We start from the raw sequence: 27,973 nt of genomic DNA, 5'->3' as shown, positions 1-27,973 counted from the left end.
GCTAACGGCCGCCCGCGGGGCGCGCGCGCGCGCGCGCTGCTGCTGAGCTAAGGACGCCTGCGCGGCGCCGTGACGCACGGTTGCCGCAGAAACGCTCCGCCTCCCCCGCCCCCCCTCCCCGCGCGCCCTCCCCCCCCCCCCCCGCACCCCGTGCCGGCGCGGTGCGGGTCCAGCGGAGCGGCCCGGAGGCGCCTGTCACCTTCAGCGGGGCCGGCCCGGGCGGGAGGCGCGCGGCGGCGCCGCCATGGTGCTCATCAAGGAATAGTGAGTGTGGCGAGACCCCCCCCCCTCCCCCAGCCCTGCCCGCCGTGTCCCGGTTCACCCCCGTCCTCCTGCCGGGCCTGGCGCGGCGGCCGGCGGGGCGGGGGGGCTGTGGGGGCGGCAGTGAAGGTCACGGCGGCGGCGGCGGCGGGGTCGGGGCGCCCGGCGAGCCCCGGCCTCCCGGCTGCCCCCCGGGGCCCGGCGGAGCGGCTTGCGGAGGTGCGCCCCCCCCCCCCCCCCGCCCGTCGTGTCCCTCACCCCCCCCCGCCCCCCCCATCTCCGGCCGGCCGCCAGCGGCTCCGCACCGGCGGGGCTGCCGGTGCTCCCGGCTGGCCGGTGCCGCCGAGGGCCTCGCCTAGGTCCACGCATCGAGGGCCGGCCTCCCGGCCCAGGATGCCGGCGGGGAGCTGCCGGTTTTTACCGTGGGGTTATTTTTTTTCTTTTTTTTTTTCTTTAATATTGGTTTCCACGGGATTGGGAGCCAGCGGCGCTGGGGATCTTGCCCCCCCTTCTGTTATAATGGGGCCTAATGACGAGCCTGCTTGTTATGTCCCCCCCCCCCCGCCCCAGCTGTGTAATTTCTCCCTAGAAAAGCAAAGGGGAACAAACATAACAGAAGTAAAGTAGTTCCACAGTGTTTTCTTGTGTAGAAACATAACCTTGTAGTTCTTTGCTGTCTCCAAGTCTCCTGTAGTTGTTCTGTCCCATGATGGGGAAGAAGAGGAAGAAAACAGGGGCTGGACGAGCTGTCCCAAGTGCGTGTGTAACTATTAATCACATTGCTTTGTGCCATCTTTCATTCGGTTCCTTCACCCACTTCAATGTCGTGTGCTCTTTTGGACCAGTGCACTTTGGCTAGATGTCTTTGAGCTGTGCATACTTACTGCTCGTGTTTCCTTCTTGAATTCTTAGCCTTAACTTAAAGATTCAGTTTACATTTGATTTTATTAGGTGCGTTCTGTCCTTTTAAACTTCTTTTGACTGGTGGAAGTGGCTTTTTTTTTTTTTTGATTTTCCTTCTCTCTTTTTCCTAGTGGAAGATAACTGTGATCCCAGTGATAAAGTAGGTTTTCAGATCTCTTCTTCAAGACACCCTTGCCCTCTCGAGCATTAAGCTGTGTAACAGACAGAAATACAGGATAAGTGCTCCCTTTTAGACGCGTGGAAAACTACTAAACTCATTCTTCTATGATGATCGTTTGTAAATGTGCTTTTCCTCTCATGGCAGCTATTTTATTTCTCTTCAAGTTCACCTGTTTCATGATTCTACTTACAGTTTCAGTTTCTTGCCTAATACTGTAGTAGAGCTCATCTGCCAGTAAGCTATGCTACCTACAGTGCATCTCATAAAGGTGGGAGCACCATTTACTTTGCATATACTCTCTGCAGTCTGAAAAGTCAAAGTTCCTTCTCATAGGGGTGATTTCCAGAAATCGTTTTACTTGGTATTTTCATTTTTCTCATCAAGGCAGCATATCTAATGATCTTTCAGACTGCCTGTTCCAGAAACATGAAGACTAAGGGGGAAAAGACAAGAATTATTACATTTGTTTCTCTTTACTGGCTTCCATTTCTGTTTTCAGAAGGTCCAACAAACCTCTTGTGCCTTGTCATTAGCTATATTGCTTGCTTTTTTTTCTTCTCTTCTTTGTGTCTATTGAAGGATATGTGACTCTAAGGGCAGTCAAAGATGCACAATTGCTCAAAGAATTTACTTTTATTTTCGTTTCTTGGGATTCCCACCTAGCTCTAGCAGTTGCATATTCTGAGTTGTGTCATCATTATTGGTTCTTGAATAAATCTTCCTCGATGTTGTATGTAAAAGTTACCGGTTTTACAGGCTACTTGAGCCTATTTTTTGACTAAATCTTGTGTTCTAGGAAGCCGTTGTTAAGGTATTTAAAAACTACTTGTTTTGGTGTAACTTGGAGAGTAAGACATTCATTGTTAGTTTCATTGGTTCTGGGTGCCTCAACAGTACATGCAGGTACCTTGCTGCCTACCTAGTGTAAGTGGTAAAAATATAAATAAGCTGCGTGTCATGTGAGCAGATTATTCTTCCATCTCTGTGACCTCTTGTTACTTCCTCCCTAGTAAACCAAACAGGTATTGGTATCTGTTCCATAGGTATTTTAGGAGACATTACAGAAACAGAGCGATATAACACAAGCCCTATATCAAATTTTTCATTGACAGACAGACAATCTGTCTTTTCTCTGAAGCTTCTCCTACTGAACACAGCAATAGCTTTTGTTCAATACTTTTATTTGGTGTCCTATCAGTCTTTCAGAATTATCTTTCATTTCTACCTGTCCTTGCTCCAGATAAGTTACAGTTTGTCGGTTTTTTGTTGTTTTTTTTGTGTTAATTGCAGGGTTTCTAAATGCTGGTTGAGATCTTGCATTGTCTCCCTATTTTGATTTAAACTGCCTTGGGAGACCTTGAGGAGAATCTGAGTGTAGAGACTCACTTCCCTTTCCTGTGAAGTGACAGTAATGATACTGACCTTCTCTGCAGCTGTACTTGCCTTTGCTGTCATTTGAGGTAGATTTTAATCTAGGAGGCAACCTAAGTGTTCTTCAGGGTTTTGGAGCCTTTGATATGGCAGGCAACCACATCATATAATTTCTTATCATCTAATCAAGTTCTGTCCCAAACTTAAGAGTCTGTTTCCATTGCTAGTCCTGAGAGGCTTTTTCTCTCTACCCTCCTTGAGTTGTTTTCTCTCTTCCTTCCCTATCATTTGACTACCTATAAATACTAGTCATCCCTCACATTCTTTGTTTGCTAGGCTAAACGAATGATAAACTGTTTCGCTTCTTTCTGTTTCTGTGAAAATCCAACTGTATGATTATATTTAGATCTATTACCTTCTACCTTCTTACGCAGAATTTCTTTAGCTTAAATCAATCTTTGCATGCCGGTTTTTCTAAAGAAAATACTTGAACTCAATTCCAAAGCCACTGTTTCTTCCCTGATACTTTGTCTTTCATCTTTACTTATTCTGTCCCTCTTTGTTTCTTACTGCAGTTTTATCCTGGACCAGTTAACTAACCCGATATCACGTCTGATAGCATACTCTGCCTGTGGTAAACCGTTTTCCGTTTTTGTTCTCCTCTATGTAAGGAATACCATGCTGAATTGGACCAAATGTCCTTTTCCACCTTGCCTCTAGCAGATTTTTTAGGAAACTATATAAATAGTGTACAGAATGGTTGTTCTTCAGTGTATCTTTCCAGTAAGTGGCATATAGATTCCCATGAACAGATCAAATCCCTTTTTAAAATTGCTTATGCTTCTCATGTTTGATGAGGAATCCCACTACTTAATTATGCATGATGTAAAGAAGTACTCTTGACTTGTTTTTTATCTGCTGCCTAATGATTTTTATTATGCCCCAACAGTTGTTCTGTTGTAAGAAATAATCATTGTTCTTTTCCCCATTCAGTCTTTCACACCATTCATGACTCTGTAAAGTGCTACCATATCTTAACCCTTTAGCTGTCTTTTGTTCCAAGCTGAAGAGCCTAGACTGATTATTTTCTTTTCCCAAAGCTTTTTCTTACCTCTAATCATATTTGTTGTTCTTTTTTAACGATTTTGTATCCTCTTTGAGATGGGGTGACCAGAACTGTATGAGGTATTCAAGATGTTGATGCATAAGAGATTATACAACGGCATAACTGTTATCTATGGGTTTTTTTGTTATATGCTGTGCTCTGATTTCTGATGTTGTATTTATTTTTGAACTACCACTGAACTGATGTTTCCAGATGCTTTTCCATATAGACACCAAGATATTTGCTGGTGACAGCTAATTTGGGACTCATTGCCCCATGTGTATGGGGAAACTTGAGTCCCTGTAAAGCATTGTTCTGCTTTATTGACACTGAATTTCATCTGCAGTTCTCAGTAGTTCTTCCTGCAATACTTTGCAGCCAACATAAAGCTTTGCTGTCATAAGTAATCTTGCATAATCTGTAAACTTTTGCCTCTCTTACAGTTTGTCCTTGTGGTGTCTTGCTGGTAACATTCCTCTAGCATAGGGGGAAAAAAATCACCCTTACTGCTTTTTTTTTTTTTTTTTAATCAGTTAATCCTTAATAAAGATGACTTTCTACTTATTCCATAGTATCTTCACTTCTCTGAGACTTATTAGTGAAATTCTTCAAAGTCTAAATACGCTGTATAGACAGATCACCCTTTTCCGTGTTATATCTTCCTCTGAGGTGTGAGTGTGTTTTTCAGAGAGCCGCGTTGACTGTTTCCACTGTTTCCACGTATCGCATTTATTCATGTGAATAGCAGTTCATTATACTTCCTTGGTATAGAAGTCAGACTGACTTGTCTGTAGTTTCTTGGTCACCAAAAAACTTTCTGAACACAGTTTTGGGGTTTTTCCCCCCATTTTGATGGGACTGTTTGGGGAATGTTTCTCTAAAGCTATGTACATTTAAAAAAAAATTCTTACAAACCTCGCTTAATAGAAAGAATTGCTTTCCATATTTTTAGAAATGGTCATTGTATTTGCTGTGTGCCAGCTCTAAGTACTGTCTCTCACTTCACAGTATTATTAAGTTCTTAGTGTTTTTAATATGGTTCCTCATGCCAGTCTAGGTAATTACTATTGCTGAACTATGAAAGATCTTTTCTCCCCTCAAAAAGCATAATCACGCTGAGCTTTTGGGGGGCTTGCATCTGCAGTAGCTGTATCAGTTTCATATTTGTATCTTGCTTTAGTTCCCTGATTCAACCTCATCCTTACTGAAAGCAGAGGTAGAATGCATATTTAGTTTTGGGAACGCATGTAACATTTTTAAAGGCCTTAAGAAGCCTGTGTCTTTATCACTTCTTAAATTTTTTGAAAGGACAAGAATAAAACTAAATCTCAGTATGACTTCTGGCAGTTTTTGCTTTATAGTCTAGTCAGTTGATTCTAGAAGGCAGTCAGGAAACCACAATGTGAAACCAGTGACTCATGTATAGAAATGGCAACTCCTTCCTTCTCAGTCAGTTGCGTATAGCTCCTCTATTTAGAGTTACTTCCAGATAGGACATATAAATACATTTTGCTATAGTGTGTGGCTATCACAGGTGGCTACAAAATTGATGAAGTACATAGCAGCACGCTACAACAACTTACCAAGAAATCAGATGAGATTGTTGAGGAGGATATATTGAGAAAGAAGGTGTGACTGTCTCGATACTGCGTATGTTCATCGCCTGGGAAGATGCTACCAATAAGGCTTTATGAGAATATTATAGTTTTAGTTTAAGATTGCAATTAAGCTATATCACTTATAGATTCTCTTTGAGGCTAATATACAAATAGCTTTGGGACTAAAGAGCAAGTGCTAGGGATGCTTGCACTAGAGATTGAGGGGAAAGGAGCGCTGTGCAGCTGTTGCTGCGAGGAATGTGTCATCTAAGTTTTGCAACTGCAGGGACGCTTTTTAACTTTCTGTTCTGTTTCTGTATTCTCTTTCAGTCGTGTTATCCTGCCTGTGTCTGTGGAGGAGGTAAGTCCTTTTCCTGTTGCCTCCTTCCTTTCGGGCTGTAATTAAAGTTACGATCAAAGCAGTTTGTTTGAACAAAAACTGGAAAATGCAAGGGAAGGGTATAGCTGTCTTCAGGGACCCTGTGTGCTCTCACTCAGTCGCTGTCAGCTTGGCCAACTAATTTAATTTCTATAAGCCTCAAGATACTGATAGCCTTTTAAAGTGCTTTCAGATGTGTTGATGACAAATCTTGACTTGTCAGACTGTTCTAAAGGGCAGTTTCCTTCTGATAAATACTATTGTTCTTTTTTCTTTTTTTTAACATAAAGAGGAAGCTTTAGTACAAATGGAAGTTACTCTTAATCTGTATTTTCTTATAATTCTTTTGTTACTGTTTGTCTAAGAGTTTGAAACAATTTCTTCTGATTTATTAAGCTGGTATAGCAAAGCAAAGATTATATAGGTACTTCCTAGGACTCCTTAGGATCTGTCTCCTCTAGATCTTACCAAAATAAAACTTTCTTATTGTTTAGATGAAGGACTTCATAATGGAGAGAGTGATTTTTTTTTTTTTGATTGCTCAACTGACTGTGGAGTAACTGTGCAGAGTCCGTAGCTGATTCCCTGCTGTCTTCCCTGGAGGTTGCATTTTACCTTTCTTTCTTCCCTTTTTCTTAACAGCCTTCCCTTCTACACTGAACACCCCCGTGCAGAGAATCAAGCCATATAAATGTTTTTCTCATTGTCTATGTTCATACTAGGAAGGTAGCTGAGAAACTGGAATGACTGAATCTATAGCACTGCTGTGGTAGCCTACCTCATCTAGATGTATTTTTGTGGTCCTTGGCTGTAAGCCTTCAGTTTGAGAGCTCTGGTCAAGGGCTTGTTCTAACTCTTAGGGGAAGCTGTGAGGAGAGGATTCTCCTTTGTTTTTCTTTCCCATGAGTATAGCAACTACTGTGATGTAGACAGGGGTAAGATGGATCATGGCAGCACTGTTTTAAGCGTAACATTTTGATAACTTCATACTCTTTTGAGATAAAACACTCTGGAACTTGGTGTAGTGTATGCCTGCAGCCATGAGGCTGGCTAGGAAAAGAAAAGCAATGCCTAAGCGCAGAGTTCCTTGTTCCTGTGGATCAGCCAGTTGTGACATGCATCACATGCCAATGGCAGGCCTAGGCCTCTGTTCAGATGGTAGTTTTAGGCCTCTGTGCTATATTGGTGCAGGAATGAGAGCTGTTAATGCCAAAAGGCTGTTGCTTACTCCTTATCTGTTGCTTACATGCTTTCTGCATGAAACTATTTCAAACGGTTTTAACTGAAGTCTGATTAAAGTATTAGAGTAGGTTCGCTTAGATTTTTTTATTCTGTTCTTGACAGAACAGAATTCTTTGTTCTTGACAAAGAAAGAACTAACAGGATAAGCCTTAGCAAGTAAGTAAAAGATGCAAACTTGCAAGTGGCAGGGGAAGTGTTTGTGAAAGCTATGGCTACGTGTTAGGGTGTTCCAGAGCTCAGTAAAGGGAAGACCTTAGCCTGAATAGCAGAAGCCCTACCTCATAACGAGATGCCTCTAGGTATCAAGCTGTGTTAAGGGAAAGTCAAAGCATCAGTATACAGATTGTTTCTTTGAGACTGGATGGAACCCAGCACAGGGGCTTTCTAAGTTAGCTAATAGTAGGATTAGCCTTCATCCAGTTAAAGCGAGTCTCTTGTTACGCTCTTTTCCCTTCCTGACTGGCTGTTCTGTGCCAGGCATGTTTTGAGCCTTGTATGTAGGCTGCCTGTGTGGAAAACAGGTTTCGGGCAATACATGAATCTGTCACTCTCTAGCAACTTCCTTGTTGGAGGATGCCCTGCAGTCATCTGTATAAGAAGGTGTATTTCTTTACTCGGCATCCAGGGAGTTTGAAAGAGTTGAGTAACCTACTGAAAAGTCTGTAAAGTGAATAGCAAATGAACATAACTAGAAGAGAAGGAAAAAATATACTAGAGAGAACGCCTTAAGAATGCACTTGGATTTGGGAAGGCGACCAACTTGGCCAAACTAAATTCCTCCCCAAACCTGCATATCATCACGGTGTCTTTTGAATGATGTTCCTTGTCAAGGGTAGTCTGTTCTCATACAATATGCGGGCTAGGTTTCAGGATAAAGTTCCCTAAGCAGGAGGGGTTCTTGCCTTCCTTTAGCTTTGCCTACATACTTACGTGATTTGGTAGCTTTAAAGGTGCTCTGAAGAGGAGGGGTTATTATGGCTCAGTATTGAGTGGAAGGATGACTACTGCCTTGGGTTTATGCATTGCTTCATCCTCCTTCCTGTGTGGAGGAATGCTGACCCATTTGTGCATCACTTTGCCGCTATTTTGTGCTTGTCTGTACTACAAAATAGCTGTTAAAACTTGGTTGCTGTCAGTGATTTCTTCATATACAAAACTCTAAATAGGGCTACGGAGACTGGTAGTACCTTTTATTAATCATCTGTGACATAATGGGAGGGAGCTTCTAATTTAACTTTACGTGAGAAAATTTTGCTCGAAAGACCTGAGAGTTCACATCCTTAGCAGGCAATTTGTTGCCAAAAGCCTGGTGCATGTATAACCTCGGAAAAAATACCTTCTCATGTATAACCTAGAGAAAAAAAATCAGTTGTCTTTGAAGCATTGTAGTAGGGCTGAGGGAAGTGTCATTGCGTGGTGTGCCAGGGTTCTGTGTTCAATCTCTTTACCCCTATCAAATGGAGCTTAATCAGTAGTAAGAAATTCAAGAGAAAACAAATGATCAGGAAGATAGTGGAGAGATGTGACTTAACGCGTAAAGAGCTCAACGCTGAATAGCTTAGCCAAGTAACTGCTGAGTTGAGAACAAAATAGTGGGGGAGAAGCCCTGGTGATGACTAAAACTTGAAGGCTGGGATGTAGGAGTTGGACTGTAGCAGACTGCCTTCTACAAAGAAACTCTGCCAAAATGCAGTCCTGCTTAGGGCACACTGCAAGCTGCGCTGTTTTATACGTTCTTGCCTGCAAGGAACAACAACAAAAAAAACCCAATTTGGTATATTTTTGGTGTGCTAACCTTTACTCTTTTAGTCTCTGACCAACATCACGTTGCACAGCGTCACCTTTGAGAGCATGGACTTGAGCTTCTGTGTGGGTGTCTCACCAGCTGCCACTTTGAAATGCTGGTATGGATTAGAGCTGCGTGTACACGTTCTGTGCTGCCTCTTTGTTCCTCTCACATGGGAAGGAGCTTGCCAAACACAAAGGACTCTTATTTATTAATTGTGTTCAAAGCCGCTTTCAGGAAAATAACCGTTCTTGAAGAAGATGGCTACACTGAAATGATGCCTTCTGACTGAGATTTGATGTAATAAACATAGGCTGTCTGCTGTATAAAAGGTGTCATGACAGATCAAGAGGGGTAACTGCCTGCAGAAGAGAAAGTTTTCAGGAGCTCTCAGGGCTACGAGGACAGGTCTGTCTGATGCTTTAGACTTCATAGGGACAGAATCTATTTTTCTGTTAACTTTCACAGGCAGATGCTATGGGATCTGTTCATTGGGACAGTTTTATTTGGGCCTTTTCCTCTTTTATGCGATTAAAGGATCAGAAATAACAGGGAAGATTAAATAGTGAAGATGCCAAACCAAAGGGCTTATCCTCTTAGTGCCCGAACTTTGACCCACATGTTTAAAAGGGAAAAGGAATGAATGAGAGGCTGTTACTAAGAGGAATTAGTTTGTACCTCTGGAGGCCTGTCCTGAGACTTGCTGCACAGCCATCAAAGCCATTCAGTCCTCCCTTCTAATGCTGTAGTTGCCAAACTCATGTGTTCTCTCCTGTGTGAGTGCGTGTGTGTGGCTTTTACTCTTTTAAATCAACTGACTTCAAAGATTTCACTACTCCATGGTTTGCTGTTCTGGAGGGAGGTGAGTATTCTGTTTTGTATGGGTCATCTGTAGGTAGTCACAAGGAAAGCAACGTAGTGTATGAAATGTCAGGACACAAGAGAGTTGTATTGCAGCCTAAAATCCAGCTCGAAACCCAGTCTGCTGGTAACAGTGCAGGAACTGTCCAGCTATGCGAGTGATGCTTGTATAACCTGGGCCAATACCTTCTGGAGTGATCCAGCAGATCCGTTGTTCTTCAGTGGGAGATGGTTTGTAGATTATTTTTACTGTAGATTGCTTTTACTGGGAGGGTGCTTTTCTACAGGGGTAGAAATTTTCCTTCATTGCTGGAGATGCTCCAGCACAGTCATGTGTTTCTGGGTTGTCAGCTCTGAGCAGTACTCCATCTTTCCATTCTGGATTTCAGTGTAGGGAGTGCTGAGCGCTCCCTATTCCTGATTCTGATGCATGGTCCTCTGCTGGTGAAAAGGAAGAAGGCCTAAGCAATATTCCATCACTTTGTAGACTGAGTTACATTTTTGGGGTTTCTTTGGTTTTGTTTTTTTTAGTCATTGCATTTCTGATGCCTGACACTTTCTAGATTACTTTGTCACCCTTTCCAGACAGCCTTTCTATGTATTACCTTCAGCAGCAGTTTTTGTTTTGGTCACTCTCTCTTCAGAAAACTGTTGTACTCGGCCATGCTTTGAACACTTCCTCTTGACCTAGTGCTTTAACTTCATTCTCAAATCTCTTCTGCTTCTCTAACTTTGCTTCAGAGAGGCCTGCATGAATTTTCTTCAGTTGATCGTGTTTCTGTCAAGCTCTGCATCTACTTTTTTCACAGAATCACAGAATGGCCAAGGTTGGAAGGGACCTCTGGAGATCATCTAGTCCAGCCCCCCTGCTCAAGCAGGGTCATCTAGAGCACGTTGCATAGGATTGCGTCCAGGCGGCTTTTGAATATCTCCAGGGAAGAAGACTCCGCAGCCTCTGTGGGCAACCTGTGCCAGTGCTCAGTCACCCTCACAGTAAAAAAAGTTTTTCCTCATATTTAGATGGAACCTCCTGTGTTTCAGTTAGTGCCCATTGCCTCTTGTCCTGTCGCTGGGCACCACTGAGAGTAGTCTGGCCCATCCTCTTGACATTCTCCCTTTAGATATTTGTATACATTGATGAGATCCCCTCTCAGTCTTGTCTTCTGCAGGCTCAAGAGGCCCAGCTCTCTGAGTCTTTCTTCATAGGAGAGATGCTCCCGTCCCTTCATCTTCGTAGCCTTCCGCTGGACACTCTCCAGGAGTGGCATGTCTCTCTTGCAGTGGGGAGCCCAGAATTGGGCACAGTACTCGAGATGTGGCCTCAGCAGGGCTGAGGAGAGGGGCAGCATCACCTCCCTCCTCCTGCTGGCAACCCTCTTCCTAATGCAGCGCAGGATACCATTGGCCTTCTTGGCCACAAGGGCATGTTGCTGACTCACGCTTAGCTTGTGGTCCACCAGGACAGCCAGGTCCTTCTCTGCAGAGCTGCTTTCCAGCAGGTCAACCCCCAATGTGTACTGGTGCAGGGGGTTATTTCTCCCTAGAGGCAGGACCCTGCACTTGCCTTTGTTGAACTTCATGAGGTTCCTCTCTGCCCATTTCTCCAGCCTGTCCAGGTCCCTCTGAAGGGCACCACAGTCTTCTGGTGTATCAGCCACTCCTCCCAGTTTAGGATCATCAGCAAACATGCTGAGAGTGCACTCTGTCCCTTCCTCCAGGTCATTGATGAATTAATTAAACAATACTGGACCCAGTATTGACCCCTGGGGGACACTGCTAGATACAGACCTCCAACTAGACTCTGCGCCACTGACCACAACCCTCTGAGCGATGCTGTTCAGGCAGTTCTCGATCCACCTCACTGCCCGCTCATCTAACCCACACTTCCTGAACTTACCTCTGAGGATGCGAGGGGGGACGGTGTCAAAAGCCTTGCTGAAGTGCAGGTAGACAACATTCACTGCTCTCCCTCATCTACCCAGCCAGTCATTCCATCCTAGAAGGCTATCAGATTGGTCAAGCATGGCTTCCCTTTGGTGAATCTGTACTGACTACTCCTGATCACCTTCTTGTCCTCCATATGCTTAGTGATGACCTCCAGCATGAGCTGCTCCATCACTTTTCCAGGGATGGAGGTGAGGCTGATAGGCCTGTAGTGTCCTGACTCTTCCTTCTGGCCTTTTCTGAAGACTGGCGTGACACTGGCTTTCTTCCAGTCCTCAGGCACCTCTCCTGTTCTCCATGACCTTTCAAAGATGATGGAGAGTGGCCTAGCAATAACATCCGCCAGCTCCCTCAGCACTCGTGGGTGCATCCTATCAGGGCCCATGGATCTGCGGATGTCAAGTATGCGCAGATGATCTCTAATCTGATCCTCCTCGACCAAGGGAAAGTCTTCTTGCTTCTTGAGGCAAGAGTGTATTGATCTTTACAGCTTCTGCAGAGAATGTTCTCTTTTGCCCATATACTTGATTTTGCTCTACTTTTACCTGTGAAATATTTGGGAGAAGCTCCCTATGAAAGAGATTGTATAGCATGAAATAATGTGGGTGATTCTGGGGGTTAATGCTGCTAAGTGAGTCTCTGCAAGAGACTGAAAAATGATCTTAAAGGTAAGAATGTTACTGTATGCTGAAATGCTATGCTTTCCCTGTTAGTGGTTTAATGCTTATGGCTAAGAGGAGGTATGGTACGGCAGTCGGCCCAAAGCTAGACAAGAATGGGTTAGTTGGATAGGCTTAGGTTTGGACTGTGAATAATTCTTTTCAGTCAGAGGGTAGGAAAAATAGTAGGGATAGGAGAGACCGCGTAGGCCAGCTGGCCCTCTGGGACGATAGTTTATTCAGTTATTCTTAAAACTGTATTTAAATGAAATGGATTTGGATATGGGGAAGTAAAACATCATTTGGGGTTGGGTAAAGACAGTTGAAGGAAGAAGGGCTCATTTGGGAAGGACCTGAGAGAGCAGAGTTTGAACTAGATTCAGAAGGGAAATGGAAGCTCAGTAAAGAGAAATGGCCTGATATGACTATAGTATTAATTTTGACGAGAGAGGTTTAAGCGTGTTAGCATATGTCATAAAGCCTAAGGCAGGTAGTTTCACTACGTTCAGCCTCTAGAGATAACAGCATTTAATTGAAAAGCCTGCCAGTGCAAATACCCTCTTATCTACAAGGTTCTGACTTAGTTGTTTTGAACTGTGCTGTGGAGATGCTCATCTTTGACTGTAATGGGCTTCTAAACTTTGCACATCCAACAGATGTGTTTCTTGGACCACTTAAATTAGGTGATATAAGTATCCTCCATCTCCTCCCTCCCTCCTTTGTTTCTTCCTGCGTGCCCCTCTCCCCCCAGTTTATCAAAAAACTTCTTGTGGAACTCTTTGGGGTTCTTCTGCATAAAGTGCTATATGCTTATTAATTTAGAACTGGCAACGCGTTTGACCTGAACAATTGGGCCGTCTGTGTGTCAAGAAGTAAATAACAATGAATTTTGCTACTGCCCAGCTGAGGTCTCCTGGATTCTCTTTAAATGTCATCCTAACAATCTTTTCTTTTTTTTTTGCTTTCTCCTGAATTTGTCTTGGTTTTGAGCTTAAGATCTAAGGGTTAAAGACAGTCATGCTGTTGGCCATGCTTTCTTCCTATCACTCAAGCTTTCTATATCAAAATGAAATTAAATGAGCTGCTTATCTGGACACACAAGTGGATATCCTTTTCCCGTCTTCTCCCCAGATAATAAATTTACCCTTGGCTTCTTTTGGTAAAATTATTATAACAGCTATCACAGTAGCGTCTCTTTAACTTCTTTAGTATCAAGTGGGACAGCTGTATTCTGTGGCAGAAGCCAGTAAAAATGAAACTGGTGGAGGTGAAGGAGTGGAGGTCCTGGTGAATGAACCTTATGAAAGAGATGGAGAGCGTGGGCAGTACACACACAAGATCTACCACTTACAGAGGTACGTGAAGCATCCTATTTCCAGAGGCAGACAGGGTTAAAAGGCAAGCAGAGCTGGAGAAAAATAGAATGGGATTGCAGCAACTGTGTAAATCACAGGTTATGAAAGGTCTGAAAGACATGGAGGTAAGACAGAACAACAACAGCTTGTGCGCAGTACAGCTTGAAGTGAGCGTGACTGGAATGCCCGTCTGCCCCCCTCAATGTGGCTGTTGCCCCAAGAAAATCTGGCTCTGAGCTTTTCAAAGCAAATATAATCCTGTTACCCAGTATTTGATACTTGAATTTCACTAAAAATCAAAATGCCTCCTAGATTTCAACCTCTGTTCAGCCTATATTTTTTCTTCTTTTTTTTTTTCCTTTTCCCATTCATAATTATGTAAAGAAGGCTTAGTTGAACCTGTCCACATTCAACAGTCTCTGGAAATGGTAGTTTTGATGGGAGTGGGGGAAACCCCACCAATATGACAAACACGCATGTGTGAATCACTAAGGTCTATGTTTGAGGTGCTGTTCTGTCTTTCTTAGAACGCCTAGGCCATAGCCCTTGTTATATGCGGTTCTCATCGATACTTCTGTTCTTTCTTCTGTTCCCAAATTCTGCAGCAAAGTGCCAACATTTGTGAGAATGCTGGCCCCGGAAGGAGCTCTGAATATACATGAAAAAGCATGGAATGCCTATCCCTACTGCAGAACTGGTGAGTATGTGGGGAAGGGCAGTGGCTTGCTGGCTTTTTGGTCTCTCTTTTGGAGAGCAGAAGGGGAGAGGGAAGGAGGCAAGCAGAGGGGAAGATATTTCAACTCTTAGGTTTCTATTCTCTAAGCCCTTCCTTTGGCTCAGAAAAAGCAAAATCTAGTGCTTGGAGTTAAAAGAAATTTCCTTGTCCGATGTGCTGCTAATGAGTAACAGCGTATGCACAGTTGATTGGGGACTGGAAAAGAGGCTGTCAACCCTACTGAAGAAAGAGATGTTCAGTGCTAGTGAAATGAATATGTGAGGGATGCTCTTATATACTCAAGTGCAGCATAGTTTGGTGAAGAAATTTTGAAGATACAAGAGGGAAATAGGGAAGATCTTGGTTGCCTCTTACTTAGTGCAGTTTGAAGGGAGTAACAGTGTTATGTGATTGATATTTACTCAGTTGTAGGATCCAAAGTTAGTGAATCTTGAACAGATAATGCTGCTGTGGCTTCTGGGGTGGTGGGAAATAGTGACTTGATGCAAATATCAAATTCTCAGCCAACAAATGTGAAGTGAATGCATTTGTAAACTCTGGACTGAGACTCTGAAGGCTGTGCAAAGTGGTGAAATAATGTCAAACTCATTTTCTGCTGCTGTGAGGAATGTTTAATATCTATTCACTGAGGTTATCGGCCGCAATGTTTCACCACCACTGTTTTTCTGGTCTTTGTTGCTGTAGGAACTGCAGCTTTGACTTTGCCTCCAAACTTGTGCAGTATTTTTGGCTGCCTTTTAGGTTGTTTGTATCTTTGAAAGATGCATTTTTTTTTTTTTTTGCTATTTGGCAGAAGTACAATTGCTATGGGAACTGTAAACTTAAAAATTCCAACTGTTCTTGAAACTCAATTTAGAAAAACTAAATTTTCAACAGAATTTACTTAAGATAATTTTAAATAGAGTGTTTTAAAAGGGAGGGGAAGAGCTTTGCGGTGAGGGAGGATAACATTACTTCAGTATGTGAAACTGCATGTGTTAATAGTAGTGGCACGGATATTTCAAATGTATAGAGTTCAGATACTGCCATCAACTGAAGAATAAGTTTTTAATCACTCAAAATGCTGAACCCAAAACTTGTACAACCTAGCTTTCTCACTTTTAGGTAGTTTTCTTTTTGCGTGTCAGTTGCATATCAATTGGGCAGTAATATCTAGTTTGTTTCCATGCTAGGAACACTGAACTGGTTTGGACACAAACAATTCTTTCTCTAATTCTTTAAACCGTAGAAAAAGATCTAATGGTTGACTCCATTAGATTTTGTTAGACAATGCTTAGCAATATCTTCCTCCTCCTTTTTATCCTCTCTGCCAATGTCTGGAACAAAAGCATGGAGTCTTCTCACTCTTAGCTGCTTACTCTTCAATTACACACTGCTAAAATTCCACTTAAGTGGAAAAAATGCAATACCAAAATCAAGTATAAGACTTTCCAGCACAATCAATAAAACTTCAGATTTTGATATGCTAGAAATGGCTTAACGAAAAATAATCCTCAACTGTAATAAGCCCTAATATAACGTGAGATAGCAACTGTATTGTTGTGAGGGCTGGAGCAGAAGGCAGTTTTTATGCGGAGGCTGACAAATCTGTTTACAGAATCTGCCAGCCTGACACGAATCAAGAAATGCTCGTAAATGTTTCTGAAACCTTCACTTGATAGTACTGGGCAGGAGGGAAGAACTCATGTATGTGGTAGGCTGCCTATTGGGTTATAATTTTACACTGAGACGAGTTCAGGTATTTAGGTCATAAGTGAATAGACTTGGATGGCCTCGTGTGAATCTTTCTGTGCAACACGAAATGCCACAGTGGCTTGCAGCAGCTGGCATGCCTTTCAGCCCTCTTACTAGTGTTGAAACTTGGGAGCAAGGGGATGTAGTAAGAACTAAACCTGGTTCAACTGTGCAGGAGTTAGGGAGTTAGTAGTGCTCCTGCCAGTGTCTTCCTATATTTAGGTGATATTAGTGTACTTTCTTGCACAACAGCTATTACACAGAGCCTTTTAAGTTTGGATAAGACAGTCTTTTTAGTTCTGCAGCACAATATTTTTTTTAATATACAAGATATAGTGATCATCCTTACATTTCCGTGTCTCCTCTGAAAAGCTAAATGGTTATGTTAATATGCATATTATATACCATTATCAAAGAAGTACTGCAGATAGAGGGAACTGAAACATCTAGCTTGAAACTGCCTGCAATTCTGCACACTTATTAACACGAGTATGTGGTTTTATGTAGTTAAACGGAAGCCTGGCTTTGTTCATTAGAGAGCATGAATCGTAAATAAGGTTGTTGCTTGTATGCATTTACAACTTCTACAGTAAAAATGAAGTGAGGATTGCCCAGTAGTTATAACCATGGGCTGGTGCCAAGAGAACAGCATTCTTAGCTCTTTTCTTTTGCAGTCTGACTTGGATATTAATGTCATTTAAATGCTTTCAAAAAAAGCAGTTTGTTGTGTGTTCCACTTTTCTGGGTGTCAGCATGAGATGCCTGTGGCCAAATGGCAAGAAATTGCGAAGTTAAAACTGTAGCTGAAACATGTGGGAGTTGCTGCTGTAAAACCTTAAGTTCAGGCCCTAATTTATAACAAACTGAGCATCTGACTTTTAATGGACGTTTCTAAAGAGATTGGTTTGTTCCCTTTACAGTTGAAGAACCTTTCCCATAGGAAGGTGAATAAACCTGTTTTAAGGCAACTGCTATTATGGTGTGTAGTCATAGAAAAGCACTTTGTCATGGGAAGGTGGGAAGGCTTTAGTTTATAATTATTGCTGGCTTACCTAGTATTTCAGGTGGTCTAATAGGAAAGAAACTCCTTACAGAAAAGAATGAAATATTCTCTGAGATGGTATTCAGCCTTTTAAAAAATAGCCTCGGCTCTGCTTGCTTCCCCTCTTCCCCACAAACCTGTGTCAGTCTAAATAGTTAGCCCTCTGTAAAAAGGAATTTTCAAACTGTTAAGGGTTTAGACTAGTCTAAGGCCCAGCAGCAGGCAGTTAAAGCGGCTGGATGTGCATGATATGTGATAAGGGATGGTTCTGTCCACAGGAGGTTGGGCTGGAAACTCACGAATTTTAATACAAAAACAAAATTGCTTCTTTGTGAAGCCCTCCTGTTAAATTTTAGAGTTAAATTCTGCTGGTTTGTTCTAGCTCCACAGACATCCTTGTTCTTAGACTAGAACTGCCAATGTATTCTGAAGGCTCAGGTAGAACAGATGCTGACTGTTATAGGATCTTTAATTGCTTTTCTGTGTTGAATAATTGAGCCTTACTATCCAGGGAGTTTAGTTACCATGAGCAGTAGAGATGCAGAGGGTCTGGTTACCGCATGCGGGAGTGATGAGGTCTGCATTGGCCTGAAATCCAGCATGTGTTTGCTTCAGAACTATGGAGAGGTTTCTTATCTGCAAGCTGAGAAAGGATTGGTAAAATGCCGCCAGCTCAACAAACTTATTCCATCTTCTCATCCAACTGGCTGCAATCCAGAGAGCAGAAGTGGCAGTACATAATTAATTGCTGCTCCTCTGGGTTTCTCCACTTCTGAAAATTTCCTGAGGGGAATGGGGCAAAGTTAGCTATTTTTAACAGACGTCTAGGGTTTCTTTCTTCAGTAATGTCAGCAGCTCCCTGGGAAGCTGAAATTGTCCCTGTTTTGCTGATAGTGGGAGGAGGGTGATGACTGCTATACCTTCTTATTTCACTAAATGCTGTATCTTTCTTTTCATGTGTCGATTTCCTGGACCAGTTATTACAGTAAGTATTGTTTTTACTGATCTATGGAAGCATGTGTAGTGTCTGAAATAAAACATTCTGGGCATAGGGAGCTCTAGCACGAGCTAACGGCACTGTAGCTTTTGCCATTGTAATATCATGTAGATTAAATCGCGAGTCCCTTATCACCTACAGCACCTCCACAAACATCTTATAATGAGGGACAGAGATCTTTTACTGCAGCAGTGCTCAGCTTTACACATGTTGGAATGTACCAATGCCCAGAAAAACAAATTAAAAGAGAGTTTGTGTCATTATGCCCCTCTGAGTAATCTGCCTTCTGAATTTGATATTTCCTTTTTACATGCTTAGTGTTTCACTGGCTTGTGCTTTTGTTTCTGCTACCTTGAGGGAGGATAGGGTTACCTTTGGAAGTCCTCTTCTATCCACGGTAATAACTAGAAATGGAAAGTTTTTTTGCTTACCTGGCAGAAGTGTGCTTCTTGTCCCTTCCCTGCCCGGTGCAAAAGCTCTCAACACAGCAGTTGGATACTGTTATTCATTTGAAGAGTTGCCTCCAAGCCTCTATGCAGTGCTAGATGAGTATTCTCCTTGAAAAGCCAATTTCTGCATATTTACCTTGTTACCCCTTCTAAACTCTAAATAGTGGCAGACTTTCTCCTTTAGGATCTCCTCCTCACACATTTCACTAAACTATGGACCTTAAGTTTTTTCAGTGAGCAGCTCATGATTTGTTTCATCTTGTACGTTTAGTGATCGAATAACTTTTTAAAAGCAACCTCAGGTTTACAGATGATCTGAAGTTCCCTCAGTCAAACCCCAATCAAGTTATAATGGTCAACTCTGAGTTGGCTTTCTTAGTCCTTATCTAGCTAATAAGAAGGCCAGTTCTATTTCTAAAGAATAACAAGAATCTTTATTTTGATGGCAGAATGAGTATATGAAGGATGATTTCTTGATCAAAATTGAAACCTGGCATAAATCAGATCTTGGAACGCAAGAGAATGTAAGTACTTCTGTCACATATTTTATCCATCTCTTTAATGCCACGAAACTGCTTTCCTTGTTAGACTAGAGAATTGCTGTGCAAAACTCTGTCTTTATTCTCAGTGTTCCGGGATTCAAAATGCTTATTTCACTAGCAAAGCAGAGACTCTGCTTGTTTAAAAATTCCTCCCATTGACTCTTCATATATGCTGAATAAAATTGTCCCCAAAACACTTGTTCTACCTGAGTACCTTTGCTTCTTTAGAAGATCTCATATTGTGCTTTGTTATGGTATGTCCTCCCTGTGCGTGGAAGGGGAGTAATGGGTCTGCATCTCCCATCTGTTTTTTACTATTGCAGAACAGGAGTGTTCTGTAGCTGAATTGATTACATTAGTCTTGCATTTTCACTACAGGTTCATAAACTGGAGCCAGATGTGTGGAAGAACGTAGAAGCTATTTATATAGACATTGCTGATCGGAGTCAAGTGCTTCCCAAGGTATGGTAGGTGGGTAAGAGCTCCCTGGTGTGGGAAGCCTTATGCTAAAAAAGGGTAATATGCAAACTGCGTTTCTGGGGATGGTCACAGATAACAGGACAATAAGGAATGCCTTTCCCCCGCTTTCCTTGCTCCTTAAAATGTTTAAAGCCATACGGAGGGAGAGCTATTTTACAAGCTATATCAAGACTGTAAAATGTGTTGCTTAGCCTTACAGTGCATGTAGACAGTGTGTATATATGTAGTTTTATAACACTGCAGCTGATTATAACACTTGAATAACAAGAAATGGCACCGCCCTTTCCATACAGAATTTTCAGCTACCTCTCTTTTGAAGCTGAGCTGTGGCTATGCACTTGTGTCTTGCAGTTGTGTAGCTAATGTTTTGTTCTAAGAAGCACTGCAATTACTGTAAGAAACTAAAGGGTATTTCTATACTGAAAAAGAAAAACCCTGCGGCATGTTTGAGTTCCCTCACTTGGTATTTCTGATACAGTTCAAACTTGTCTAATTTACTTGTTCTCAAACTCAGCCTTGGCATTATAACAAAAGCAGTACTTATTTTGACTTTTCTTTCCAATAAAGATGAATTTGTAAAACATGAGTAGCATCTCATTTCTGATAGGTAAGGCAGGTGGTAAGATATATCTGCAAAAACAGACTATTCTGAATTAAACGTTCTAAAAGAGCAAGCTGAACTTACCTGGAGATGCTGCTGATTGATCACCTCTGATGCTGATCTGATGATGGTTTGAGTCCGTTTTCATTTTAATCGAAGTGAGGGTAGGGCTAGACGACAAAACCCTGGTCTTAATCTAACAGGGAGGAAGAGGATGCTACAAATCTCATTTGCCACGCATTGGGGGGGACATAAGTGATGCCTCTTGATTTTTCGTAGTATTGTGAGTTTGACTGTACTTGTCTTGCAGCGTGCAATATGTGAACATCATACTCGTACAGCGCTGTGAAAAATACCTGATGCCACTGCTCCAGAGAGCATAGATATTTTCTGCAGCAGCTTTGTTTAGCCCCTGGAGAACAGATGATTACAGGAAACCTATCCTGGGAGTTTACAGATCTTCTGATAGTGTTATCCCAAAGGATTCCTTACAAAATCACATCAGTTAGTTTGTTACCACTTCCCACATAGGTCTAGGACACAGCACAGGGGGGTGAAATATGTTCCTTTGAACAACGCGTGAACTAATATTGTAGTCTGAGTGAAAACAGTAGCTCTTCAGAAGAGAGATAGAGGTTAGTTTCTGCCCACCAGAAAAATACCTCCTGTGTGACAGTGGGCAGCTGAGTAACACCAGGATAACTTGTGTTTAATCTCCTGTGTCCATCCAACAGGATTACAAGGCAGAAGAAGATCCAGCAAAATTTAAATCTGTCAAGACTGGGCGTGGACCTCTGGGTCCCAACTGGAAGGTATGCATTGCATGATTTCAGGAGCCAATTTCAGTTTGCGTGACTGAAGTATAGCTAATATGGCTTGAGACCATAGACGTACGTGCATGCGAGACGTTAACTTCGCCTCTGTAGAAGGAAACGCAGAGCTCAGCAGATGATCTGTTCTGATATTAAAGAAACTGGAAGAGTTTGATGCAAATAGATAGAATGAGTTCTGAGAAATTGCCAGAACTGTCTGGTGTTCAGCCCAAGAGCTCACCCAAGAGAATTCAAGGATGAAATAGCCAAGTTACAAGCAGCAGTGTTTAACCTTTCACTTACACCTTTGGTTTCTGAAGACTCTAGATAGGCAAATATGACACTCATCTTTAAAAAGGACTCTGAGTAGGATCTGGGGAGCTACAGGTATGCGAGTTTGATTTCTAGTAGGCAAACCTAGTCAGAGCTGTAATAAGAGATGAAATTAACAAACATCAGGGATTAATGTGATCTACTTGGGAAAAGTGGGTATGGCTTCTGTAAAAGGATGTAGGAAATTCTGCCTTTCAAACCTTGTGGAGTTCTTGAAAGGCTTGATGATCATGTCGGTGACCCAGCTGATAAACTCTACATGGATTTCTAAACTCTTTTGGTTAGGGACTTTGTCAAAAGACTTTTAAGGAAGTTAAGTAGCCTGGCTACTTAAGGGTGAAGATCCTGAAAGAAACAGATTTAATGGAGGAAAAATGGAGAACAGAAGATAGGAAGAAATGGTCCGTTCTCAAAGTGCAGGGAAAGCTACCAGTGGAGGTGACTATGAGCTGTTTTTATGTCATGCTTATAAATTCCCTGGAAAAGGGGATGAGCAAAAATGTGACAAAACTTGCTGATGACAAATATTCAAGGTGTAAGGATGAAAGACGATTGTGAGGAACTGTAGAAAGACCTTGTGATACTGAAGGGGCTACTTTCCTGGAAAAGTTTGGCCTGAGTCCTGATGTGAATATCTTTATATCTTTGCAGAAGGAGCTGGGAAAGCAGACAGATTGTCCATACATGTGTGCTTACAAACTGGTAACAGTCAAGTTCAAGTGGTGGGGTCTGCAAAACAAAGTTGAGAACTTTATCCAGAAGGTAAGTGAGCTCTTTGGGCAAGGATGAGGGCATGTTTCATCTCCCAACTGCTTTAGCACCTCAGCTTGTTCTAATGTTGTGTCCTGCTTGGAAATACTAACTTGAAACCCAGTCATACCATTTCGGGCAATATAGTCAAGGCCTCTGCCTTACATATAACAGTTGATTAAATTTGGGTTCAGTTTGCTGCTAATCTCAGGGTAGGGCTGGTTGATCTTTCTGTGAATTGACTATTGAATTTTTGCAGTGGTCAGTCTAATGCATTGAGGTAAAACGTCTCTGTTTTGGTTTGTTTAATTATCAGCTGGAGAATTGCGGTCATTCAGCAGTTGACTTGTGAGTGATGAGGTGATGCCTATATGCTAGAAATATTTTGACTTGGGGCAACTATGTTTAAAAAAGGAGGAATTAAAAAAAAAAAAAGATTAAGGGGAAAATTCATTAAATTAAAAGGTGAATAATTGGTATCCTGGAAAGAGCTTCTTCTGAGGCTGAGTTCATAACCCATGAACTGCAGCAGAACACTAGACTTGGGAATCAGAACATGCAATATTCTAGGCAATGTCATGTTCATAATTTGCCTGTGGCTTCAGATTTTAAAGACTCCTCAGTAGTTGATATTGATAAACTACAGTGCTGCTTCTGCAGCATACTTCCAAAAGTATGGATTTGGTGATAGAATTCTCAAAAGAGAACTCTGAGGAGGAATGACCGTGCTGCAAGATTTCAAGTATCTATAACAAAAGCCCTGAACAAAGCAGTGTCTTGAATCCCTTTCTCTTTGGGTGTCTCTTCAGCTGCACATTTGCTTCAAAGTAATCGAGTGGTTTTTGATGAAACCAAGTGATCAGATGCAAAAATCATAACTGGTAAAATTGAAGTGCCCTTCCCTAATGAGAACTTGCCAAGACCAATGGCGTACCCTTGTCTAATAATGATCTTGCCTAACTTATCGCCTATAAAATGGAAATGAATAGCCTCTAAGTTGCAGTAGCTTGTGCACATTAGTTACCTTTGCTGGAACATTTTCAGTTGTGGAAAACAAGTTTAGACTTGTTTCAAATCACTGCAAAAGAGAAAAGCAAGGTAGGTGCATTTCAATCCTTTATATTTGCTGGCCTCCAGTGTTTAGCGAGTCAAGGGTTATTTTAAAAATATTTCTATTCTGATTCTCCTTTTCTGTGCTCCTTCAGGCCAACTGTCATGCTCTAAGTAAACCAGACCTGGACTACTTTATTCAGTCAGTACAATACTGTCAAGTCAAAGGAAATGACTAAAGCGTTCACTAATTCTTTCAACGTGCAGGCTGCTGTCTAGGCTTGAAAAAATGTATGTCTTTGGGGAGTCAAGGCTCTAGATGTTCTTTTAAAAGAATAAAAATGAGCTAGTTTCAGTTTCCAATTGTAGCAGCTCTACAGAAAGGTAGATGAGGGAGCTGGTTCTTCAGTGTAATGATCTCTGAGAGTTGTCACGGTCTAGTTAGATTCGTATTAATTACTTTATGAGCAAGTTTACTGTTTCCTCTTCCTTTCTGCAGCAAGAAAAGCGTCTCTTCACAAACTTCCATCGGCAACTCTTTTGCTGGCTTGATAAGTGGGTTGATCTGACTATGGAGGACATTCGTAGGATGGAGGAGGAGACCAAGAGACAGCTGGATGAGGTCAGTGAAAAAGCAGGGCAGGTGTGGGTTGTGTGAGAAAATGTCTCTCTCCAGTACGCTGAACAGAGGAAAGACTGCTCCATTGTCGCAGCATAGTGTGTATTGTCCTCCTGCTACTTAGGTCATGCTGCTTGTGGCTTGAATGATTGGCTCTGACTTAGTTGCTCTGACATCTGCTTCTAATCATTATGGACTTCTCCTTGCATTTGTTTTTGAGTCAATAAATACATTGACCCATAGGTAATGCAGGGTATGAGTGTCAGTGATTCATTTATCGCTTAATATCTTCTTTTAAATTTTACCCAAAGCTGGATAGTCATGTTTGTCCTAGTTAGTTTCCAAAAATCAGTTTACCAAAACCATTTTTAGCTCTCAGTATTATAAGCATGTAGCATGGGTACGAGGCAGACTTCTTACTATGAGAAACTTGAATGTTAAGGAGTTAATTGTTCTGTGATATAGGGGTTTTTTTCCCCCACCCCCACCTGGTGCTTCAAGATATTTGATTACGGTTTCGTGTGCATTCCGCTCTTTGGCTAGTGGTTCCAGATCACTAAAAGACCTGCAGCTTAACCAAAAATGGTGTCTGGATATGCGTATTCACAGAAACTGGTTGGCAGTGCTCAGCTATAAACAAAGCCTTACATAAAGAAGGGTAGTTTAACATGTTCCACACCAGTAGAGTTTGAAATAACATCATGTGAGAATCAGTACTTGACATATATTTACTCTTTCAGATGAGAGAAAAAGATCCAGTGAAAGGAATGACGGCTGCAGATGACTAACATGACTTCTTCCTTGTGCACTGTAGGTATTGAGAGTTTGACAAAACTCTATTGCTCTGTTTAAGGCAAATACATTTGGGACAAAGGATCCTCCCTGTAGCTTCAGGCAGTCGAACTGTGGTATTAAGTGATAATAAACATGTTTCACTGGTAGGTCGATGAGTGAATTTACTGTCTTGTTTCAGAATTATTCTAAAGCAATGTTTGAATGAAAAGTTTAAAATGTGTTAGAACATTTTATATACTTCGCTGCTATTCTTATTTCTGTAATGCCTCTATCCCATGACTTGCAGAGAATCTTTTGCCAGTCCAGAAGGAATAAGTTGGATCTGCAAATGCTATCATTTGGGATATTTCTGGCATATTGTTTGTTAACAGTATTTATTAATAGACTAAAGCCTGGGTCAACACTTACGCATCAGGGGGAAGGAGGAGGAGAGGACAATTTTAAAGCTTTTGACTTATTTCATGCATTTCATTATGAATGTGCTAGCTTCGGGGAGGAGGGACTGCCATACTGGAGAGCATATATATATGAATTTGTCCTTGCTGGCCAATCCCCTAGGCTGTATTCTAGACAGCATGCTCAGTGATGACATAAGCATTGCTGAGAATGTTAAACCATGTCTGTTAGATCATAGAATCAGTTTTGGGTTTGGTGGGAGAGGGAGGGGGGCGGGCAGGGGTAGGGCATAGCCACAGCTTTATCAAGGACTGACTGTTTGCCTCTGCCTGTGCTCTGTTATCTACTGGTTATTTGGTGGTAAGTGAGGAACATGGATGGGGGGGGTCTTATCACCCTTCTGAAATCAACTAGATACATTTTAATCTTTTAATGAAACTTTAACCTATTTCACTTCCTCTTCATTTACTCTAGTTCTTAGAGAAGTGAGTTGGTGGTCTTCTCATAATTGTACCACGGCTTCTGGAATTGTTAGGTTGTTTAAGTTGCAATTCATGTTCATCTGTCTTAGGTTCCATTGGAAATTCTGTTCTGGATTAGGGCTGAAATGTAGTGATGCAGTGGTGTACTGCCACTGTCGGCGCTGGAGACAGGGTGTCTAAACACTTACTTGAGGGGTCAATCTGAAGCTTCTGGCACACTTCCAAAGTGGTTCTGAAACGTTTTCCTGTTGTCTCTCTATTTTAGTTTGCAAGACAGTCATCAGGAAGGCCTGGGGAATCCATACTCTTGACTGATGGACCATCTCTGGATCAAGCCTTTCTATATCCAATCAGCAGGCGATTTTAAATCTCCCATAGCTAATTCTAGATGCCCTTTAATATTGTGAGCAAATAGACCGTCTGGTACTAAGCACTCCAATGTTAGCACGTATATGAAGGAGGTAGCTCCTTGGAGACGTGTGACTTAGAGATCGCTGCATTTACGACTCCTCCCTCCTTTTTTTTTTTTCATTGTATTCAGACCAATTTCCATGTGGCCCTGTTTGATTTCCAAGTGACATTTTTAGCTAAAATAGTCTTGTGATGTGGTGACTTAGATTTTTTTTTTTTTTAACTGGGATAAACTGCCACCTTTGTTTGTGCCCAGCCGTTCACCATTCTTTGAAAGTCTATTTGGAGAGGGAACCTCTCAGTATTTTAGAGTGCAAAACTATTCCACAAAATTATATGCCCTGACCTTGCTCCCAAGGTAACAAATTTAATGGCGTGTAATCTGAATACATAATCAGGGAAGCCAGAGATAGTTCTTGGTCTGCAATGAATATAAGCTGATACGTGGCTTCTGCACAGCATTACTTTATTCTCTCTTAGCACACGTGAGTTAAAGACTGAGCAGAAGCTGTGTTCGGCATCCCCATGCTAGGTCCTTCAGCACATAACTGTTGAGTTTCAGTTTAGCGATACACGGTCCCTTTGGCCCATGTAGCCATGTTGTCCTTTAGCTTCATGTGTCAGTCTTATAAGATCATTGTAAAAACTTGCTTGAGAAATGTTGCAACTTCCTGGTTCTTTCTTTAGTAAGACTTAGCATAACTTACAAAACTAAAATTATTTTGACTAATAATAATGTGATTCTCCCTGGACAAATTAGAATGTAGCAAAGCTAGTGTATAAGTAAAGTCTCGGTATCTGATCACGTTCAGGTGCCTGGTTTGGTGGTTCTGCTCAGCAATAATACTCTTCCCATTGCAAGACTGACTTGAAACATGTCATTCCCTTCTATGAAACAGTAACTTACAAAGACCTGCAGTTGTTTTGTAGGATACCTTGCCAGTTTTTAAAAGTTGCAAAGGATACTGTTGAACAATGAAAACAGCTCTGGGTATTTAATGAACTCTAATACTATCTGTTAACTATCCTTATGTTGATACCAGCTTTAGACAATCAAATAAGCAGAACAGAATCAAAAAAATAGTGCTTTATTAAATACATATGAGAAAACCCTAATTTCTTTGCTTATGCATCAGGCCCAATGTTTGACTTCCCCCCCACCCCCAAGAGTCATCACTTTATTTTCCACTTCTGTATTTGGTGGCGCTAACGGAAAATACTGAATGCTAAACACAGACGTGGGTGTATCTGTACCTTCAAGGAGTCTTTTTGGCGTTCGTTAATACATCTGACTCCTTCAGCCCTTCGCATTCCTGCAAGCAGGAAATCCTGAAATGATCCCGTGCCATGCTGAACAAGTACATGCTGGGGTCTGAATTGTTTTCAGTGTGAGGGAAAATGATTCATGGTCTGGAGGGAGAGGATGGCTTTTGGTTACTGGGGAGGGGGCAGTTTATCCCTTTTTTAGTTTGTTTTTTTGCCTTACTCATGTCTAAGTGCAATAAGCTCTGAATTGTACCAGTAACTCTGGCAGGCTCTTCTCAGTGACCTCAGACGGTTTTGCGGGGTGGGGGGGGATGAGGGATTTTTAGCAAACACACCAGGCAGAAGTAAAACAAACTTACTGTAAAATAGGTGAAGATACTAAATCTTAATCTGCAAGGCTATTTGGGACCAGGATGTTGTTTCATGGCATCTCCTGTAGGTGTTCAAGAAGTATTTTAGGAGAGTAGGCCCCACTTAATAGTTCTTTCAGTTTAAAATATTTTTAACTGAGAATTTATGCACTGACTTCTGTTCGTGTTTGTTGGTTACATTTTGAGGGATTCTTACACTTGAGGACAACTTGAGAATACATAGCACATTTGTTCTTTAAATTTGTGTTATCCAAGAGGCTTTCTAGCTGATGACACTAATCGCTGTGGAAGCAGATTGTAACATTCCACCATGCAATCCTTTGCTGATCCTCTGTTTTCAGGGTAAGAGCTCTTACATAAAGCTTTCCTGATTAGTGGAAAAAACGGGGAAAAAATGCAGGAACTCCATCCTGAACTTTTTCTTTCTTTCTTTCTTTCTTTCTTCTCCTTGTTTTCTTTCCT

General features: G+C 41.9%; 1 protein-coding gene across 1 annotated transcript; it reads left to right on the top strand.

Moving 5' to 3' along the window:
• Positions 1-140: 140 nt before the first annotated feature.
• PITPNA (phosphatidylinositol transfer protein alpha) lies at positions 141-26,990 on the top strand. Its single transcript, XM_068909584.1, has 12 exons — positions 141-264; positions 5,750-5,780; positions 13,500-13,645; positions 14,251-14,342; positions 18,135-18,142; positions 19,053-19,127; positions 19,524-19,607; positions 20,961-21,038; positions 22,023-22,133; positions 23,671-23,793; positions 24,531-24,600; positions 25,729-26,990. The coding sequence occupies exons 1-11, from the start codon at positions 245-247 to the stop codon at positions 24,576-24,578; spliced, it is 816 nt and encodes a 271-aa protein (XP_068765685.1). The 5' UTR covers positions 141-244; the 3' UTR covers positions 24,579-24,600; positions 25,729-26,990.
• Positions 26,991-27,973: the final 983 nt, after the last annotated feature.

Source organism: Struthio camelus, chromosome 16, assembly GCF_040807025.1.
Source record: "Struthio camelus isolate bStrCam1 chromosome 16, bStrCam1.hap1, whole genome shotgun sequence".
Taxonomy (NCBI): domain Eukaryota; kingdom Metazoa; phylum Chordata; class Aves; order Struthioniformes; family Struthionidae; genus Struthio; species Struthio camelus.
This window is presented reverse-complemented; position numbering and strand designations above follow the sequence as displayed.